General features: G+C 47.6%; 1 protein-coding gene across 2 annotated transcripts; it reads left to right on the top strand.

Annotated features, from left to right (window-relative positions):
* The first annotated feature begins 9,534 nt into the window (after positions 1–9,534).
* On the top strand, positions 9,535–18,588 carry POP4 (POP4 homolog, ribonuclease P/MRP subunit). 2 transcript variants are annotated; one of them, XM_060000477.1, is made up of 7 exons: positions 9,535–9,767; positions 11,501–11,553; positions 13,197–13,420; positions 14,793–14,870; positions 15,050–15,111; positions 16,798–16,899; positions 17,885–18,588. In XM_060000477.1, exons 1-7 carry the CDS (start codon positions 9,761–9,763, stop codon positions 18,019–18,021), a joined length of 663 nt encoding a protein of 220 aa, XP_059856460.1. In that variant the 5' UTR covers positions 9,535–9,760; the 3' UTR covers positions 18,022–18,588. The 2 variants fall into 2 exon arrangements, with proteins under 2 accessions (XP_059856460.1, XP_059856461.1); XM_060000478.1 differs by lacking the exon at positions 9,535–9,767 and adding an exon at positions 9,945–10,114.
* The last annotated feature ends 3,338 nt before the right edge of the window (positions 18,589–21,926 follow it).

The following is a 21,926-nucleotide window of genomic DNA, read 5'->3' as shown; positions in this document are numbered from 1 at the left end:
TTACCCTGCTGGTTCTTGAGCAGGAAAATTACATATGTCTTCAGCCATTGAAGAGTGTCACTGAGAGCACAGGAAAGTGTTTTGATAAAGGGTCATTGATTGATTGGGTTGGGTTTGTTGGGTTTTTTTTTTCCCAAGATATACAGAAATCTCTTAAGAAAAAAGTTAAGTTCCTTGGATCGTTTTTCTTAGCAGGAGTTAAGTAAGAGTCTACAGGGCAGAGAGGGGAGGAAACCTGGTGTGCCCAAGCAGAACTAGGGAAAATTGCCCGTGACTGTGAGCCCACTGAAGTCTCCAGGACACCTGCCTGGAGGGGTTAAGCAAATTTGCCCAACCTCCAAAACAAAGAGACTACTGACCAAATCACCATGTTCCTCTGCAGACACGGTAGTCTGAACCTCTTTGAGCAGTATCTTAGTCTGCTTGGGCTGCCACACAAAATACCATAGACTTGGTGGCTTGAACAACAGAAATCTTCTCACAGTTCTGGAGGCTGCAAGTCTATAATCAAGGTGTCTCCATGGTTGGGTTCTGGTGAGAACCCTCTTCCTTGGCTTCTAACTGTGTCCTCACATGGCAGCAAGAGAGGGAGCAAGCTCTCCAGTGTGTCTGCTCATAAGGGTACTAACCCCATCATGAGAGCCTCATCTAAACCCAACTGCCTCCCGAAGTCCCCATCTCCAAATACCCTCACACTGGGGATCAGGGCTTTGACATATGAATGGGGCGGCAGGGTGTGTGTGTGGGGGTGGAATTCAGTCCATCAAGGCAGCCTGAGGTCCTGATCCCCAAGAGCTCCCAGGACACCCTCACAACTACTGATTCATCCTAGAGCACTCCTGGACCCCTCAAGCCCAGGGAACCTTGAAAACCACCTGTCACCGAGTGGGGAATAGCAACATTATCTACAGTAGGTGGCTGGTTATTCCATTTTTTAAATCTCAAGGGAGCAGGAACCCTCCTCACCTTCTCTCAACCACTCAGTGTACCCTGATGGTCAGATTGGTCAGATCATCTGAAGACATTCCTTTTTGTTTTCATCTAAACCCAATTTCCTGACTTTTTGGTCTCACTAAAAAAAAAAAAAAAAACAAACAAAAAAAAAACCACTTGGTTATTCTAACAATAATTTCTGCTTAAAACCCCTCTAAATTGTTTTAAAGTCAAATAGGCAGTTGGAAGAAGGAAATGTGAAGGCACCCCCATGACCAAGAGTTGTAAGACAGTCTGCCATTATAATTCAACATCAGGCAAAAGCAGTAAAGAGGTGAGATGTCACAGGAAAGGAACCTCCTCAACTTAGTGTCTGAGAATCCAGAAACTTCAGCAAAAACCAGGGACTAGAAAAGCTACCATAGCAAAGGCCAGGCTGGACTAGAGTCTTCGAGTCAACTGGGCCCGTCGTCTATGGCAGTTCCCCCTCCGTCACAGGGTAGCGTAGTCACTCCATAGCAGGGGCTTTGACACTTGAGATTCCCAGAACCCCGGGGAGACAATGCCTCCTGACCCACTTCCTGGCCAGCTGTCTAGAAACGTTGCACCTTCACTCACACGATAACAAGCATTTCTCACGAAGGTGAAAATAACTCGGGCCCATATTCAAGACCAAAACACAAAAAAAATGACATTAAAAAAAGCGATAGGTCAACACTCAAACTAAAACCCTAGAAGCTTTGACACAGCTGTCATCTTTCACAGTAAAGTTTTCTCACAATGGTTACAAGAAATGGGGCTTAGAAAATAAAACGTGCTGGAGGGGAAGAAAGAAGAGGCTCATATCTGGGGTAGAAGCAACAAAGGCTTTCCTAAGCTCTGCTGTGTCATTTGTCCTTCTCAGCACTAGAGGATTGGAATGGCCTTTCAACTTGTCTTCAGAGTCCACCTACCATTTTATTATCTGATGACTAGGTTGGTAAAATCAAATCTGGACACCCTTCAAGGGTGCGGTTTCCGGGTCCCACCTGCTGATACACTAAACAGGTTTTTCCCTTCCAGTTAGCCCCTGATGAGGGTATTGATGTACTGAAAATTAACATCACTGATCTTCAACCAAGAATATGGTCAACAAGGCATAATTTCTTCTGATCAATGCTGCTGATCAATGACCTAATAAAAGGGGGTAAAGAGGAAGGGCTTCCTTGGCATCAGAGTGAATTTATGTGCCTCCCATGCAGCACTTATATACCTCAGGACTGTTCTCTGCTCAGGATTCCACCTAATAACAGATGACTTTTCAAGCCCAATGAGAAATTTGTGCTGTGTGTTTCCAAGGAAATCATGTGTGTCTCCAGGAGGGAGAAGAAGTCAGCACCTCCTGAAGCAACCAGCCTCGGGGCAAACAGAACTTCATGCCTGCTACTGCTGGGTAAAGCAGAGTGGCCCACTGTACAGAAGAGGCAGGCGCTGCTGGCCCCCACACCTGCCCCTGAGTAGTCTTTGCATACCAGTAACCAGAACCTCCATGGAGAGAAGCCCAGGGATTCATGAAGAAGGAAAACAATTGACTTCTCCCCAGTTACATCCAAGTGAGATAAGTCAAGCTCTCAAAACGCTCCACATCAGATGATATTCTAGGTCCAGGTTTTCACTGTGAAGATAAATGGGCAAATCAATCGAGTGTGTGGTCAGTCCCAAGTCTCCCCACTTTTTAGCTCTTCTCTATGCCCTCGTCTCCCACCCCATCCTGACTCCTCAGTAATGGCTCAGCTACCCCTAGAGTTCACCTAGTCACCTGGCAGGGTTAGCCTCAATAGGGATATTTGCATTTCAAAATAAAGCTCTTGAGAAAGCAATGCTCTGCCTAAAAGAATGACTCTCCATGGTTGGAATTCCAGGCACTCTGGTTCCCTGGGGGCAGGAGCTTGTTTGTTACCACACCGTTCGGGGTGAAAGGGTGGTATTTTATGGTGCCCCTGGAATCGCACTGCTTAGGAAGCCACCTCTTCGGCCTAAGCATGAGGTGGCCCCTCTCTGTGCCTTTCAGTTGATTTCAGACATTCAGTCATTCGTGCCTCCTTCCACAAATGCTCTCAAGGGCCGCATCCAAGCACTGCGGCTGCACGAGATCCTGACGTGCCTGTCGGCCTCTCCTCCACAAGCGCCGGCTGTCCCTTGATAAGAAGGAGGGAAAGTTGCAGTCAAGTGGTTCCTAACCCAGATGTCATGAATAAATGTCACCAGATAGTTTCTAACGTAAAAAATAAATTGGTAGCAATTTTGCTAAGTAACTTCAGCTCCCTTTGTCTCAATTCCTACCGCTATAAACACAGAAAAGGACACTTTTCACATGAAACTCATGAGCTTATGTCTATACATCACTGCCCAGTGTCATATTATTTGCTCCTCAGGTATGAGTATCTCTTTCCATGGTAATAACAAGGTCACTGGGAAGATAATCATTTCATAGTAAAAGGAAAAAGGGACACCTCCAAAAACAAACCCGACAGGAGTGGTACTCCATCCCTCACCTTCCTCTAGGCAGCCCAGTCGGGAACAGGCCACAGTCTACCGCAAATCCTGCCAGCAGAACCGCTCCTCGCCTCCTCTCTTTACACCTCGTTAATGAGCCATCAATTTCAGAATGTCATTGACAATCACACCGCTTCCACAGGGTCTCAAACTTCTCTCTCCTTTAAACTTCTATCTTTTTAAACCACTTGACTCTGTAACTGTCCGTTCTGGCACAGAGGGTGTTGATCAAAATCAACTGTTTACAGAGAAATAATCCTAGCTTCTGGATGTCGGTGCTTTGTAGTACCACAGGCTGCAGTTCTTTGAAGTGGCCGGTAAACCGGATTTTTAAGGGGCTTGGAGGGAAATAACTCCAAGACTTGAGGAAGAAGCACCAGGCCACTGATTCAATCCTTGTGTTAGGCTGCCATCTAGTGACAGATGGGGATATCTGCTGCGGACCGTGGGCAGCTTTTACCTCCAACATCCTAAGTTGGGGGAGGGGGGAGTAAACCTATAAATAATAAATGCCAATACAACCTGTCATAGTCCAAATGGCCAGATTAATTTTCAAGCAATTCTTCTTCAAACGTCAAGAAACATCATTATATAGGAAAAGAGATTTCAAAGCAGACTCAATCGTTGTCAAAAATCTGAAGTATGCCCTATCATTGGCACCTCCAGCCACCCCCTCCCTCAGGTTCTCCCAACAGTGTCAGATGGACTGAGGCCCTTCTCATGGCTCCTATGGGCAAAGTGTGGGGGACTCCCTCACAGCCATCAATGCTCCAAAAGCCAAGGTCAGCAGGCTTTCATGTGTGTGTTGGAGATGTATCCACCATCACTACATTTAGCTCCTGGGGGTCCCCACTGAATCCCAAGACGTGAGACAAAGGAGCCACTCCACGCTCACAAAGAGGGCTGCAGCCCCCCCACCCCCAAGTCCTGACTGCTCTGAAGACCAGCACCATGGATAAAGTGGGGCCTGGTCACCAATACTGCACTGACAGGCAGAGATGGAGCCTCATGCATGTGGGTACCAAGAAGATGGAAAACAATTGAGAGTCCAGCCTAAATGTGGAGCCACTCTCCCATTGGCAAGCTCTGCGTCCCAACTTTTCTGATGCCTGAGGCTGCTCGGAGAGCTTCTGGCCAAGTAAAGCGGCCCTCAGGACCCAGAGCACACAGAGAACCTTTCCGGGACCTGACCCCTCTAGCACCGGGTCATACAAGAGCTGCAGGGAGGCTGGTAAGAGTCCCCAGGGTTCCCTCAAGCAAGACACAAGGGCCTAGAGAGGGCTCAGGGCTTATGGGAGATAAATATTTATCAGATGATTTAAAAAGAAGGGGGTGTGTGGTCTGGGAACGTATTCTCAGTAGTTATGAAAATGTTAAGTGTGAACATGCAGGCAATCACAGTTGCCATCACAGGGAACAATGAAAGTCTTTTTCAGCTCAGAATTTCCATGTCTCAGCTGAAATTCTCCATCTTTACACTCATTTTGTCCCTCTTTTTCTCTAAGCTCTTTGATTATTTATTGTATAATGGTATTTTAAAGGCCTTGTCTTTCAGTTCAAACAGCTGGGTCATCTACAGTTCTGTGGTAGTGACCATTCTTTTCTCTTGATTATGGTCACAGTTCCTGCTTCTTTGCATGTCATATATACTGGGTTGGTTTTTTTTTCACATCTTAAGCTGTATGGTGTGTATTAAAGAACAGAAGAGAGAAGACTATCTGTCCCCTACCTCCCACAGGGCTTTGACTCAAATACAAAACCATGTCTCTTCACTTTTCAGCCCATCCCAGTTCCAGTTTGGGGTGATTTTATATCAGCTCCTTCTCCCTCCCACTTTCCCATATTTTGGACCAGAATGGACTCACACATATATAAACACACAGCTCTTTGGCCAGAAGCTAACGACTGCTTCCCCAAAGTTGAGCCCAGGGCAGAACAGGCAAGGAGAAATAGGAGCTGCATGCACACATGCCCCATGAAGCTTGCAGTGATTTCCCTGTAAATCCTTCAAGTGCCCCAATAATTACCCCATAAATGCAGCGAAGGAGACCTCTTAGGACCCCAAAGAGCCTCCTGTGCATTCAGATACTCCACCATGGAAACCAAAACCAAGTGTTTCTCAGTGGGATCAGCTCAGAGTGAAACTTCTTTAGGGAACTGGGCAAATCTATTAGAGATGTATTTTAGACCTTGGGGATCAAGGCAGCCTTGAAGTGTGACTTCTGGTTGTTGACTGAGAAATCTGGCTTTCAGATACTGCTATCTGACCACACATGCCAAGTGTGTTGCCAATAGCAACAGTCCTTACTATTCAGAATCCTAAATGGTCGGTCTTAAACTGACTTAGAGCGCAGTGCCGCCTCTTTGATATGGCATCCTCCCGTAAACATCAGTCCTTTGCTTCTTGTAGCCAGAGCACCCAACTACCCAGTGGGAGAGGGTTTGCCTGGCAGAAATGTCCAATGTCAGCACTCGTACCTTACTGCCTAGTCTCTTCATTCTGTCAGAGTGGACAGAGGGCACTATTAAGCCTGAGGAATGACTGCTAGTGCCAGTGTGTCCAGGTCCCCACCACCACCACCACCATTCCCAGCTCCCCTTGTCAGTATACCACCTCTGGACCAGGGTATAGACCAAAGGTAAAGCAGGGCCAGGGAAGTTCATAATTTTGAGCCTGAGGGACTGTTCCAGCTTTGTAAGGATTAAGATAATGATGGCTATCATCTCTCAAACCGTGCTGTCTATGCCAGGCCATTTGAACATGGGCATCATTGCACTGGATGCTCAAAGGCACCCTAAGAAGCAGGTACTGCTGTCAACCCATCACAGACAAGGCCTTACTGTTGTAGAAAAGCGGCACAGACAGCCCTTATCCCTCTTTAATCACTTAAACACAGAAAAAAATTTACATATATATGTGTATATATTTATGTATATATACGTATATATGTGTATATATATACATATATATAATATATACAATAAAATGCTGACTTTAACTTGGAGGATTACAATTTTCATTGAAAACAAAGCTTTACATGTTCTCATTGCAGGTGTGCTGGTATTTCTTCAGGATCATTACCTTTTCTTACACTTAAAGGAATGGCAGAAAATCTACTAGAAATAATGTTTTTCTTTCATCCAAAAGTGGAGGAAAGGGAGTGCAGAAAAAATATTTTTCCACTGTATTGTCAGAGGCATTAGATAAATGATTTCTATGGATTTAGTTGTGTTTATTTATATGGAGGTCCTAATTTCCATAGATATGCACTTATTTAATAGTTGAGGCTTAATCTTTTTCACTTTACATATAAAACTTTTCTTGAGTACTCAACCTAACAGCCTGAATGTCTTAAAGCAGCATTCAAAAGAAACCTGTACAATTAAAGCAAAATGTTAATTGTATAATCTAAGGACATAAGGGTGTTCACTATAGAACTCTTTCCATTTTTCTGTATATTTGAAGTTTTGCACAATAAGTTGTTCAGAGATAGAGGGAAGTCACCTGCAATGATACTAACAAATCTTGACTTCCCATGGAACTTTCACAAGGTCGCTAGTGGGAAAACATGTGTATCCATGTTTGGAAGTTTATCACTGATAGCTATAAAAAAGAAAACGAAATTTAAGAAAGTCTTATTTTCACTGAATGAAATTTAGAAAACAGACCAAAAAAAGAATCTCTGATAAGTTCACTTACACAGCTACAGAAACTTTCAGTATATTGTTATGCTCTTTCCAATCCTTTTTGTGTATATACTATTTGGTTTTATACGTTAATATTTTGCAACCGGGCTTCCCTGGTGGCGCAGTGGTTGAGAATCTGCCTGCCAATGCAGGGGACACGGGTTCGAGCCCTCGTCTGGGAGGATCCCACATGCCGCGGAGCAACTGGGTCCGTGAGCCACAACTACTGAGCCTGCGCGTCTGGAGCCTGTGCTCCAGAGGCCGCGACAGTGAGAGGCCCACGCACCGCGATGAAGAGTGGCCCCCGCTCACCGCAACTGGAGAAAGCCCTCATACAGAAACGAAGACCCAAACACAGCCAGAAAAAAATAAAAATAAAATTTAAAAAAATAAATTAAATTAAAAAAATAGTTTGCAACCTTTTCAAAACTTGTATGTAATTTGTTAAATGGCTGTATGGTATTCCATTATATGTTATATAAACATAACATACTGTAGTTCCCAAACTTAATTACTCAACAGAGTCACCTGGGAACATTCTTTGGGACCCACCTACTAAATAAGAATCTCCAGGGATGGCAAGGAATATGAATTTTTGAAGCTTACCCTGCGATTATAATGAATTTAATTAACCTACATACTTCATGTGTTTAATCCACTATTTTCAAACATCAAGTAGTTTTCAAACTGCCGCTTAAATGACAATCACAATGATAACAATACCTGTAAGGACAGATATCTCTCTGCATACATATACAATTATTTCCTGAGGACAATAAAGTGGTTTGTTCGTTTTTTAAAAAAGACTTAAGTGATCAGGGAACTATAGAGTAACTGCAGCTCTGGGAGTGCTTACCCCACCACAATCAGGGAATTCTAGGGAAGACTAGCAGTCATCCAGGGCTGCCTTGACTACTCGAGAAGGGGTCAATTGGGAGTTAAGAGTCCTAACAACCCTAGAAAAACTCTCAGAGACAGAGGTCTGCCTTCTCCCTTATCTCCATAATCACAAAGGTCCTACTCAAAAGGGCCTCCTTGAGTATAACACTGAAATTGGCTCTTGCTGTCTTCTGCTGCTATTTAATTTAATTAAATAAATAAATTAATCTTTTTCTTTTTTGCGGTACGCGGGCCTCTCACTGTTGTGGCCTCTCCCGCTGCGGAGCACAGGCTCTAGACGCACAGGTCCAGCGGCCATAGCTCACGGGACCAGCCGCTCCGCAGCATGTGGGTTCTTCCCGGACCGGGGCACGAACCCCCGGTCCTGCATCAGCAGGCGGACTCTCAACCACTGCGCCACCAGGGAAGCCCTGCTGCTATTTTAAAAAACAGATATGGTAGTTCACATAGTATGGATCCCCAAGAGCAGTTTCTCAAACTTAGTTCCATAGACTCCTAAGTATTCTCAGGCATCTGCAAGCGTAATACGTTTTGGTTTAAATGTTGTGTTTCAATTGTGATGGTAATATACATATAAGGTAAATGCTAGACAAGTCACTCAATTTCAGGGCCTGCAGTCTTATGTTTAAGATCAAAATGGCACAAGGTCACCACCACTTAAGAAACTTAAGTCAATGTTTCTCAAACTAGGATGCGTGGACATACTCCCAGGGTTCCCTGAGAAATTTTTTTTCTTTAAAAGGAGTTTATACCATACTGAAAGTTGAGAACCACTAGCTTAGAATACAAACCATATTGCTTTTCTTTTCCAAGCAGTACCCTGCCCATGCCCAGCACTCAGTAAAAGTTAAGACTGCACAGTTCTGTGTAGCATCGGGTCTCACCTAAGAGGTCTCCACCAGGCCTTGAAGCCACACTTCTTGAACCCTTCCCCAGGGCGAGAATCAATTCCTCGCCTTTTATCTTACTGACAAAAACTAATATGCTGGGTCTCAAGAAAACTTTCAGAGACTATCAAGTCCAACCCCACTCACACAGTACATGACGTGTGAGTACACAGAGATGCGACGTGCATTAAGTGAGATGACACTGCTAGCTAGTAGCAGAGACAAAACAAGAACGTAAGCCTCCTATACCAACTTCAGTGCCTCGGCTCACGTGTAGAGAGCACGATTAGGGATCGCACAGACCTCATTCCCACCACCCTTCCCATCCCATGTCCACCCTCCCCTGGTCCCCAACCTCCCTCTGTCCTCTCCAAGTCGACTCGCCTCACTCTATTCCGGGCCTTCACATGCATTCCACACTCCCCAACTCCAACCCTACTGCTTCTGGCCTTCCCTCGCCTACAAAACACACACTGAGAGAGCCCCACCAAGGAGAGACAGTTTCACAGCCCGCAGTAATTCTCCGCGCTGCGGAATCCGCTCCGAGGCGCATGCGCCATCCTAAGTCGGCGCTCGGCGGTGACGTCACGGACGGCGCCATCCTCGAGTTTGGAGCTTGTGGCTCCTGATCCCCGTAGGAGCGTGTCAGTCTCTCAGCTTAGCTTACCGCGCGACTTCAGGCAGAAGGAACCTCTCCAGCACAGACTTTGACGAGAGAGGCTGTGGTGGTCGAGGGCTGCTGAAGAAAGTAGAGAGAGGTAAAGAGTGAGCGACGCCTGAAGAAGACGTCAACAGAGCGCACCGGAAGCGGTCCGAGAATGAACAGTAAGCCGTGTTGAGGGTCACGAAATTGGAGACGGGTGGGATGTTAAAGAGTCGGAGACTAGGTGTAGATACTGGTGGGTGAAAAGGGTCGCGGCGGAGTCCGAACGGATCTGCTGTGGAAATTGTCCCGCCTTACCTAAGTGTAACTGTGGCCCGGGGTCCCGGTTGGCCTGCCTAGTCTCTGAACTATGTCAGAGCTGGAGGCAGGTTCTCTCCGGGGGCTGCTCAGTAGTGAGTGAGTGGTGCTAGAGGTCGGCCCAACGCCTTGGTGCGACTTGGCCAGTATCTCTCTCTTGGCGTGGTCAAGGCCCTGTTCCTCTCTGCAGCCCGGTTTCCCCTTTTGTAAGGTACTGATAATGATGCCTGCCCAGCCTGCTATTCTGTGAATCACCCTTGTCTGGTGTAAAGCGCAGGGAGCGTGCTGAGGATTGATACCACTAGCCCAAAGCTTTGAGAGTTGAGCAGAGGTGTGCCAAGGAGGGGAGCAAGCACCCAGGGCATTTAGAGGCAGGGGCATGACACCGTTAAAGCTGGATTTTAAGTTCCACCTCTGCCACTGCCTACCTATGTGATCAAGTTAAGTGTCTCAGCATATTTTAACTTCAGTTTTCTCAGTGCATAATAGGAATAATAACTCCTTTAAAGGATTTTTCAGAAAGTATAATGAGATAAAATATATGTAGCTTTTAATCAGGGGCATGGCAAACAATGAGGGCTCAATAACTGTTAGATGTCTATTGTTATAGGGAAAAAAAGACTTCTGGGTCTAATGCAAGGCACCTGTGACAGGTACAGAGTCATTCCTGGGGTCCAGGCCCTGCAAGTTGCTCTCTACAGACGGGTTTTAATCCCTATCTTCCATCTGAGAGAGAACCAGACTCTATATAAAACTTGTAACCACTTTGGTTTGCTGGTTCAAATGAACTCAGGGAAGCACAGTAGAGCTGGGATGGAATTTATAGAGCATGAACCAAATTTTCTAGTCTTTTGGCCCTTAAACCAGGCCTTTGTCTCATTCTTATCCCATTCACACCCATATTCTGTCCCCAATGCCATGGTTTTCTTTTTCAGACAAATTAAGAAACGGGAGTGTGAGTTTTTAAAGGTTAAAACCACATTGAGCAATGTGTATTTTGAGCTTGAAGAAAGAGCTACTGTATTTTATCAGTTTAGGACACCATCAGTTGTATAATACATCTCAGTTTCGTAGATATTAAAATGTGAAGAGTCTTTTTTAAACATCTAACAGTAAACAAAATGTAATAGTTCCAACTGTCTTCATCCTGGAAAGCCCTGTCACATAACTTTTAAATGATTTACATCATTAGACTTCTAGAGCAACTGCTCAGGCTCCTAACTTGTGGTATTTTAAACCAGGGCAACTCTAAGTATTGTCTGCTGAGCTTCAGTAGCATCTGAGAACTTGTTAGGAATGCAGGATCTGAGAGTGGGGCCCAAGAATCTACATTTTAATAAGTTCTCGGAGATTCTGATACACATTCATGTTTGAGAAGCACTATTTTAAGGCACACCATTGGAACTTCTAGCACGGATGTGGCTAGAGGGTAGGGCAAGAGGCATCCAAGAAAGCTTTGAAGCTGTGCTCATTGTACTACCCCCATCTTCTGTCTCTGAATAAGCATAGTTATTTTCATAGTTATAAAAGTCTTAGGTCTTATAGCCATAGCCAACAGAGTTGATCATTTCGTGTTTGTTTTCTTTAAATCCCCCAGGTGTGATCTACCATGCCCTTTCTCAGAAAGATGCAAAAGAGTTCGACATTCAGGTACAGTGCTTGGCAGGAGGTCTGGGAGCAACAGAGGTGATGCCAAAGATGGCTCAGTGGCTTCTTAACCGTTAGTGCTGTTTTAGATGTCCTTTCCCACATTTCACTCCCCACGTTTCCAGCAGACATGTTAGGCTTAATCAAGGTTTGTTGTTCTGCTGGCCTCCTTTCCCATTATACCAGAGTCAAGTTTGGTTAACTGGGATTTCTTGATCTGTGTCATCTCCCACTGTGTAGGGGACACTAGGCTATGCTCACCTGACACCTGCCGTGGCAAGCACTGTCATTTGACCTTGTTACTGTGCCCCTTTCACTCCTGAAGAGGGCAGTCAGATCACATTTCATGAGTGTAATTGATGGATCATATCTGGGTGCTACAAAGATTCTTTGTCAGTTTGGCAGAAGCTTCACTGGTGACTCATAATGAGGGAGTTGCTTTTAAAATCAAGATTTTGAAAGAGTGATACACCTTAATTTGGCTTCTCTGTGAAAGATGGGCCACTTAGGTATTTAAAGACTCACATGTCCTCTTACAGTAATAATACTGATAATAATACAAAGCTGAAGCTGACTTCCCTCCTTACCATGGGCTCCCATGAAGAGCGTGTGTATCACATCTTTATCCCCACCTCCCACGCATCCACGTGCCTGCTTCTGCCCATGAAATGAGAGCTTGATTACTATTGACACATTAGCCGCAAGGTGTTTGCAGCCCAGTTAGTGCAACAAAGGTCCAGGAAATGGCCCCGTCAAGAGGGAGGACCTCAGTAGACCGTGCTCCCCAGGGCTGTGGCAAACATGAGCGCAAAGCATCAGAATGAGGAATAGACTGGTGGAACTCCAACTTGAGAGACAGTGATGCTTGTTCTTTCAAGAATTACACACAATTTATGATAGTTACTTTGCCCAGAAGTCCTCTCTAAGTGCAGGTGCTCAGTCACAGTCATGTGATGCTCTGTTCTATGTGGAAAAGAGTGAACACATGGGGCTAAGATAAGATACGCTGACAGTTTATTTCCTCAAGTGATGCCAGAGCAGACCAGGAAAATAACCATGCTGCATCCACAGGCTGGAAACTCAAGTAAAGAGTATTACGATATGGCCGCAATGTCAAAATCCCTACCTGCTGTGGCTGGGCCCACCCTGGAGTGCTTGGTTATGCCGTTTTTCCTAGTGTTGGGGTCATTTCCTTCAAGGCCGTAGCCTGGCTCTACTCTGAGCTTGCCTTCATCTGATCATGACAGTTTAAACACATTGTCATACATTTCTCAAGGATGAGAGAAGTCTTTTTTTCCAAAGGTAATGTTTTTTTTGTTTGTTTTGCTTTAATTTTTTTATTGTTGTGTTTTGTTTTGTTTTGTTTTTATCCTCAGCATAACCTCAGAGAGCAGGGTAGGAGGTTGGAGTTTGACGTGGCTGTTTTGTGTGGCAGTTACGAATTGGCATTTGAATGTGACTTTCACATCTGCCCAGCTGGGGATAGCGAACATGCAGCAGATGAGAGGCTGTGTGAGCCTCAGTGGGTAGATAGGTGGGTCAGTGAAGGTGGCCCATCTGCTGTTACAGCAGTGTGTGGGAGGGCCTGGGGGTCTGGGTAGCCCCAACTAGAGCTGTGAGCACCACACCATCTTGTCCTCATGCAGCACCCAGGAACCCAGCGGGCCGAGGCCTTTGTGAGGGCCTTCCTGAAGCGGAGCATGCCCCGCATGAGCCGACAAGCCCAGGAGGACCACCTGCAACGCAAGGCCGTTGTTCTGGAGTACTTCACTCACCGGAAGCAGAAGGAAAAGAAAAAGAAATCTAAAGGCCTCTCTGCCAAGCAGAGGAGGGAGCTGCGGCTCTTTGACATTAATCCAGAGCAACAGAGGTATGGCAAGCCTTTCCTGCCTTTCCACCCCAGAGACTTAATCTTCCTTGTGTTGAGTATGGACTTGGGAAGCTAGGTAGCCCCGCTCTGCTTAAGCTAAGAGAGCCTCTCCCACTTCTGCCACAAGGGGGCAGGCTTCCTTTACCAATTCGGACTGTTTGGGTTTGGCTTTTCTGCTTGGCTTCTGTCCTATCCTTAACTAATAAGACCAGTGCCATAAGCCATGGGCAACAGACTATTTGTCTTTCAGTTTTCTTAGAAAAAGAGAAACTGATATTTCTTAACATATATCTCTTTGTAGCTTCTAATAGCACTAGACAGAATCACCCATTGGGGTCTTATTGCCAAAGAAGGTGCTGCCCATATGTTTCAGAAGTTTCTGAAAGAGACACATCACTCTCTGTGGGAGAACATGTTCCTCCCTCCAGCTGACACTTCATCCCTCTTTGGCCACGGTTCTGCATTTGCATGTCTTAGGACTGTTCATATGCTTTTGCTCCAAGGTCTGTAACCAGATAGCCTCCCACATCCCATAAGATAGAGTCTGTCACTTTGTTCATGTCCCCTCTCACAAAATCAGCTGGGCTTTGGGAGGAGGAAGGGACTGCTGCCTGCCCCTGGTGTGCCTCACCCATGTCCCCATCAATAGAGTCCACTTTGGGTTTGAGCCTGAGGTTCTCATTTCTCTAACCAGTAGCTTTTTTAAATGGACTCCCCGTGAAGTGCTAGGAAGACCCGTTTGGGGTCGTCTCACCTGTTCCCTCTCCTTCACCTCGCCACTTCTCACTCATCCTCCAGACAGACCCTGTCACCTTGCACAGGGACTTATGACAACCAGCAACTCCTGTTTACTGAGGGCTTACTGGGTTCAGCTTCCTGTAACAGAAAACCTCAAAATAGCAGTAGCTTAAATAAGATGGAAGTTTATTTCTCTTGTGAAAAGAAGTCTAGATGAACACCATCCTGGGCTGGTGTGGTAGGCAGTTCCACGGCCATCAGACAACCAGGATTGTAGCCCTGGGTGCATCCTTGCTGCTTCACCATTGTAGGTGTTACTTCATGGTCTAAGATGTCTGCTTGAGCTCCAGCTGTCATGCCTGCATCTAACCAGCAGGAAGGATGAAGGGGCAAAGGAAGGCAACACCTTCCTCTTCTCATTAGCAAAAACTTAGCTTTGAGAGGGTTCTACCAGTGAGGAAACTAAGGTTTGAGAGGTGAAAGTACTGGATTTTAGTGTGGTTATCGGGAGTAGAACAGGCCCCAGTGATCCAGGTCATGGTCCTTGGCATCAAGCCAAGCTCTGTGCTCTTTGGATGTTATAATCCCAAGCTCACATTGCCTAACGTTTTACCTCTATCTGACTTTGCCACAGGTACAGTCTTTTTCTCCCTCTGCATGAACTCTGGAAACAGTACATCCGGGATCTGTGCAATGGTCTCAAACCAGACATGTGAGTTACAATTCTGAAGCCTTGCCCTTTGAGGCAGAGCCCAAGTCTTAGGCTCATTGTAAATGCAGCTTTCGGAGCCTGCTATCAGCATTGCCTGGCTGCAGAAGTTTGTAGACCTGTTGACTTCTTTCAGAATTCATTATAATAGTATACATTATGGGCTTTTGTTTACCTCGTAGGCAGCCACAGATGATTCAGGCCAAGCTTTTAAAGGCAGATCTTCATGGCGCTATTGTTTCAGGTAATTTGCCTAAGAGCACATCATCTGGCTGCCCAAGCCATCATTCAGTGACAATTCCTTGCTATGTGGATAACCCTACATCACCAGCACTTAGGGTAGACGATGACTATAGCTGTCTTAGCCAATTCTGGCCACTTGTTGGATACTCTGAATGGCCTCTGTGTACCTTCTCCACACAGAAGACCCCTGCTGGTATCCCAAAGGACACAGCAGCTGCTGGCACTCACCCACAGCCTGGTATCTTGAACAGCCCCATGGTTTTAAATGTCGGCTGTGGACCAACAGTTCCCAAGTTGTCATCTCCAGCACAGACCTTACCCTTGAACTCCTTGAATTCAACTGTCTACTGGACATAGCCACCCAGACGTGCAGTAGACATTGTAAACTTTACTTATCCAAAACAGAACTCTGGGCCTCTCAGATCAGCCCCTCCCCTGGCCTTCATCATCTAAGTTGCCACTGAGAATCACCTTTAGTGATACCACTGAGTACTACTGAGTGCCACTGATATAGTACCACTATTTACCCTGGTTGTTCAAGCCAGAAACCTAGGAGGTATCCGCATTTCTTCTTTCCTAATTGCCTACCTCCAATCCATTAGCACGTCCTAACACCCAAATCTAAGCCACCACCATCTCCCCTGGATTACTGCAAAGCTGCTTAACCCTCTCCCTGCTGACACACTGCTCCTCCCCTGACCAGGCAGCCAGAGAGAAGATTCTACAACAGAAATCAGGTTGTGTCCCTTCTGCCTCCTTACTGTATTCTAAACAGCCTGTCCAACCTCCTTGGGCACCAGGTCTAACCATACTGGCCTGCTTTCTGCTTCTCACCAGGCCTGGCCCTGCCACAGGGTCTTAGCATTTGCTTCTTCCCTCTACCCAGAGAGTTCTGTGTGCTCAGGGACTGATTCTTTCTCATTATTCAGGTCCCTACTCAGATGTCACTTCCCAGGGGTCTACCATAGCTAAAGATGACCCCCCACCCCATTACCCTGCCCTTGTTTTTTCATAGCACTCATCACTATCAGAAAATACAGTTGTCTGGTTTGGTACACATTACCCCTCCCCCTATTAGAACAGCAGCTTTGTGAGAGCAGCACTTACTACTGTGCCCAGCACCTACCTAGGACACTGCCAGACACATAGTACGCGTTCATTGAATTTGTATTGACTACCTTGGGGGATAGGTTGGGGGAGGTGAGAGGCCTACTGCCTGTGGTGGCAGCTCACTGCTGGGTGGCCTATAGTGGGCTCCCATTCTGTCCAGAGTTCAGGAGGTTCTGGGAAGACCATGATGAACAGGCGTTCATTCAGGTCCTGTAAGTGAGACTTGGCCCTGCCAGAGCAGCCCGACTGTGGGCCTTGGTGGTGCTAGATCCACGTGTGACCTCTTGGCTCCAGAATACTGCCCGGGACCCCTGTGGCAGCAGGCCTTCCAGAGGACACCTCATCAGAGCACAGAGGCTATTAAGCCACCGCCAGGGATTGGGAAGCCTAGGTTCTCATCCCACTTGGTCCCTGCCCAGCCAAGGAGCCTCCACCTCACCCTGCCCCTGTGGGTGGTCTTTCTTCCTCTGCTGGCTCAAGGTTGGGACCAGAACCCACAGCCCCTGCAGGCCTGGCTGCCTGTGGCTCCCCTAACACCACAGAGGCCTGAGCCCTGAACCCCCCTTTTCCTTTGCAGTTACAAAATCCAAATGCCCCTCCTACGTGGGCATTACAGGAATCCTTCTACAGGAAACAAAGCACATTTTCAAAATTATCACTAAAGAAGACCGCCTGAAAGGTACGTAACTGGATCGCCGTGGGCTGTGGCCTCCCCAGCCGATTTGTCGGCCCTTTCCTCATGACTCTAAAGCTCAGTTTGGCCTTTCAAGTCAGCACAGATTGTAGGTACCTGCTGACCTTACATTCCAAGCCTGCAGAGACCATCCCAGCACCCAGGGCTCTCCCTGAGGTACTCATGAGCCCAGCCAGCAGCTTTGGCCAGATGTGATCAAGGGAAGGAAGGGCTGCTTGGCTGTGCCTCCAGACACCTGGGTCTATTTCCAGGACTGGGACCCTCCACCTGCCCAAAGGCTAATGCCTCCCAGAGGGTTGTAGCTAGACAGATAGCAGGGACGAAGCACCTGCCCCTGGAGTTCCCAGAGCCAGCGCCCTTGGTGGTGATTCTCTGGGTTCCAGGGAAGCAAGTGCAAGCTTATCCGCCTGGTGTGCTAGAGCTCACTGCTCTGGCAGAGACGAGCGGCCAGTCTGTCAGGATTTCCACACCCCCTCCTTGCCCATGAATCCAGAGATTTCAAAACCACAGTGGGAGGTTTTTGTTCCTTTAATTTTTTGAAGCTTGGTTTTCTTGTTGCTTTGTTCCATTCCCCTCTATATTCTTCTGCTTTCATTTTAGACCTCAGAAAGTGGTGTACAAGTTTCCCCAGTAAGCATAAAGCCATGAGTCCATCTGAAAGTTATGCGGCAAGACCTGTTTCTGGCAGTTTTTCTGGGGGTTTCTGGTTTTGGGAGTTTGGTTCATAGCCTTTGACCCAGAAAACTAGGTGTTGAGTTATATTTAAAAGGTGAATAAATTGGCCTTTTGGCAGAATAATCCCCTTTAATCCCGGTGCTGTTACCTTTGTGGGTTTCACCATTTCTTATTATCTTTTCCTATTAGCTTGTTGTATTTTCTAATACAAACATCTTGGGAATAATAGTCTCCACAAAAGTGAACTTACTGCCAGGACTTTTTCCCTCATCCTTTTTCTCCTGCTTTTTTTTAGTTATCCCCAAGCTAAACTGTGTGTTCACTGTGGAGATCGATGGCTTTATTTCCTACATTTATGGGAGCAAATTCCAGCTGCGGTCAAGTGAGCGGTCTGCGAAGAAGTTCAAAGCAAAGGGAACAATTGACTTGTGAGCTCTTCCTGCCTAAGGGAATCGTTTATGATAGCGAAAAACTGGAAACAACCTGAATTACCCACCTTTCAAGGAAGAGATGGTCGGGCCAGTTCTGGTTATAGACCACCTCCAGCCAGTCTAAATCAGAGTTAAGGACGTTTAATCATCTGGGAAGAAGCACACTGTACTGAGCACAGAAGTCAGGGACCACAGGGATGTGTCTTTATAGATGCTCTTGTTTTTGTATTACTCCCATGGACAGAAAAGATTGGCAGAAAACACCAGAATTAACACAGGTTGACTTGAATCGTGAGTTTATTTTTTTTTTTCTTTTTCATACTTTTCAGTGTTTTCAGAACGTTCTATGATGAATGAGTTGTTTATGTGATAATAAAATATGCATGTGGGCATGAACAGACTACAGGAGTGATTCCTGCAGCACCACTAGGATGGAAGGGAAGGGGAGGCTTGAGCTGTGCATGGCTCGTGCCTTTACTTTTGCTCTGTGGAAGCTGCCATGTCTTTTGCTCTGTCATCAGGCACCGTGTCTCACTAGTTCAGTGGTGCCCTGCTTCTTTGATACATCACTTTAAATCATGCCTGCTGTCGAATTCTTTGACCTGAGGTTTACTTTGCTGTTTCAAGAAAGATGAAGAGGAATGAGTGGTGAAGTTGCTAAGTGACTTAGGGCCCATTCGGGAGTTCGAACTGAGGTGGACCACAAAGGCAGAATGCCGGGCCTAGGTGTGCTTATTGAAGCTTGTTCCAGTATGGGGAGCTTAAGCCTACAAGAGTGTTCTCAATTCCTGAGTCTGTTAGACTCCAAAGGAAGGTGGGCTGAAGGGAAAATAAGACTGGAGCTCTTCCCAAGGCCTAATCTACTAGGAAAGCCTGAGTCCCCAGCAGTGGCACCTTAGTTGACGTTAGTCCCATTTTTGCTGCTGGAAGCTGTGGCTCTGCAGGCTCTGCAGTCTGACCCTAGCCCTCTGGGCAGTGTGCCTGTGGGCCAGTAGATGGGCCCTTCTGTGCAGGGCCTGAGTACAGACTGGCCGAATGAGGACGGGGTGGGGACCAGACTTCCAGGGTCTGCTACCAGGAAAGCCACATGGCTCAGAAGGCCCTATCGCCCCTTTCTTTTGAGAAGCAAGTGTTTGCTGACCAACAGGGTGAGGGCAGAAGCCTTCCTGGCGACAAACTGGCAGCAAATTCATGTGCTTTTTCTTCTGCACCAAGAGAAGCAGCAATGCCAGAGGCTTCACTGTGTCAGCATTTTGCGCTCAGACTCCACACTGGATGGACGAGAAACACCACAGTGGAGGGGAGAGCATAAACACTGACTTCACATTATTGGAGGAGAGCAAGAAGACCTAGCGGTGCCTCTGCACCTCCTGAAGGCTGAGCACGCCCAGGGTCTCCCACAGACGTGCCTGGCGGCTTGACCCCGCTTCCGTCTGTGCATGGTGTCCCTCACTTACCAGGAGGGTCTGAGTCTCCTTGGGTGCTCTCCCCAGTCTAGCCATCACTGCCTGTGGTTGGGAGCTCAAGTCCCAGCACCACCTCAGACAGGGCAGCCTGACCCAGTGACAGCCCTCGGGTGTGACCATGAGGTCACTAGTACTCAGAGCACTCATTTGCCTGAGGCCTCACAGCCTGAGACAGGTAGAGCTGGGATTTGAACCACATAGTCTAGCTCCAGAGCCACGGGTGGCTGCAAGGATGAGAAGATACTCCAAAGTGCATGATGTGGTCCCTTTATCACCTGGGTTCCCACTGAGGGAATCTCTGGTCTTCCGTGTAATGTGGCTTCTGTTCTGGCTATCTGAAAGTGCCACACTGGTAACAGCATAGGTGCTATAATCCCCTAAACCCCACTGCTCTTGCCCACCCCTCTACAATGTAAAAGGCAGCCAATGTTGTGTAAATATACAGTTGCTTTCCAGAAAAGTTGTTGGAACCAATTGCCATGTGAAATCTGTTTTTCATTTGGCGCAGACTCAAGTTTCCATGTGAGTGGCTGTTTAATTTGTAGACGTCTCTCCCCCTCCCCAGGGAGGCTCGGTGAGAACGCTCACCTTCTATGAAGCTGCTGCTGCTATGCATGTCTGTTTCTGGGACGCCCTCTTGTCCCGAGGCCCACTTAGCACTGGGTCCTGTGCTCCAAGGACCATGCCATCCTCCCAGTCAGAGTAGGGGGTGAGGAGGGCACAGGCCAGGCTGGGCACTGGCTCTGAGTGAGCGTTCCCAATGAAGCTGCACTAATTGCTGCATGGGGAGGCACACAGGGCTGGCCGTGTCCCCATGGCTGTGACACAGGGCTTGTCATGGAGAGTGGTGTGGTACTTTGCAGTCCAGTCTCTCCCTTCTCCACTGCCCAGGGAGCAGGACCCCAGCAGAGCTGGGGCCTTTGACATGTAGGATACCTGTGAGACACAGCTAAATTCGCCTTGTGTGTAAACCTTCGTGCCTGGGAGAACTCTGACCCAGAGAGGCCCATGGAGCAGCAGAGCGGTTAACACCTCAGGACAGGATGGAGGAGGCTACGGGGTCAGGAGACATCAGTCCAGTGACCCACTGTTCCCCAAAGAGCGAGTGGGCCCCAGGCCCTTTATATCCCCCAGAGCCAGCTCTGTGGAGGACACAGCCGCACTGTAGGGCCTGCAGAGGACAGGTCAGAGCCTCTAGGGCAGGAAAAGGGTGAAGCACCTGGAGGGTAAGAGGGACATGACGGGCCCCGGCTATTGTATTAGCCCAGCCTGCTGTAACAAAATACTGCAGGTGGCGACTTAATCAACAGACATTTCTTTTCTCACTGTTCTGGAGGCTGGAAGTCCAAGATTAAGGCGCTGTCAGGATTGCAGTCTGGTAAGAGCTTTCCCCTTGGCCACCTCATTGTGTCCTCAAATGGCCTTCTGTGTGCACTCGGGGGCGGGGGGGGAATCTCTGGTGTCTCTTCCTTTCTTATAAGGACCCCAGTCCTAGGGAATTAAAGCCCCACCTTTATAACCTCATTTAATTTTAATTACCTCCTTAAAGGCCCAGGGCTTCAGCACAGGAATTTGGAGGGAACATAATTCAGTCTGTAATAGCCGTGGAGCTGTCCCAGCTGGGACAGACTAGTTGTGCCCCCACCCTGGCCCCCATCCTCGGACACTGGCCTGGCCTTCCCACCCCCCATATGGAGTGCTTGAACCGTTAGCTCATCCAGCCCAGCCGCGGGACCCTGAGCTCCCATCACCGCAGGACTCTAGGACCTGCTCATAGAACTTCAGTTCAGCTGCTCCCTCCAGTACCAGGAGCCCTGAGGGGGCTAGGTTCCCTTACATTTCTGCAACAGCTGAAATCCTCTTCCCTTACCCTCTTGTTGGGGCCAGGCACAGTCTGGTTGGGGAGGAAATGCACCCACAGGTAGGCAGGGTGGGCAAGGGAGGCTCCCTGGAGGAGGCAGCTCTGGATCCAGGCAGTTGTGGGATGTGACGAGTGTGGTCACACGGGCTCAGGGCAGGGGCCGGCAGGGCCAAGGTGGAGGACCCAGGAAATCTGCCCACAGGGCCCAGGGCCAACAGGAGGAGAGGCAAGAAGGGCTGTGGGACTACGGCTGCCAAACTCAGGAGACGCCTAGCTTATCAGTGGGAGGGGAGAGATGGTGGGAGCTGCTAGCTAAGTTCTAATCCATGGGGCAGAATGTGGAATTCTGCTGATCCAGTCACCCAGTTCTGAAGTCTTTTGACACTTGAGAGCGTCACCATCTGTCAAGTGTGGCCATGAGACTATATCAGGGTTTCCCGAAGTTGTATTCTAGCACTTCCTGTACGAGAATCAGGATGCGTGTTAAAAGCAGCCAGATCCTGGGCTGCGATCAGTCTCCAGGGGTGGAGCCCAGATAGCTTTGTGTTTCTCTAAGACCCCAGCTGGTTCCTCCAGTCG

This window comes from Delphinus delphis, chromosome 20 (assembly GCF_949987515.2).
Source record: "Delphinus delphis chromosome 20, mDelDel1.2, whole genome shotgun sequence".
Classification (NCBI taxonomy): domain Eukaryota; kingdom Metazoa; phylum Chordata; class Mammalia; order Artiodactyla; family Delphinidae; genus Delphinus; species Delphinus delphis.
Note: the sequence above shows the minus strand (reverse complement) of the source record. Positions and strands in the feature narration are given on the sequence as shown.

Excerpts from the sequence above, each read along its gene's own strand:
- POP4 (XM_060000477.1), top strand. Across the intron at positions 14,871-15,049 it reads AATGGTCTCAAACCAGACAT|GCAGCCACAGATGATTCAGG; the intron begins GTGAGTTACAAT and ends TTTACCTCGTAG. Across the intron at positions 16,900-17,884 it reads TAAAGAAGACCGCCTGAAAG|TTATCCCCAAGCTAAACTGT; the intron begins GTACGTAACTGG and ends GCTTTTTTTTAG.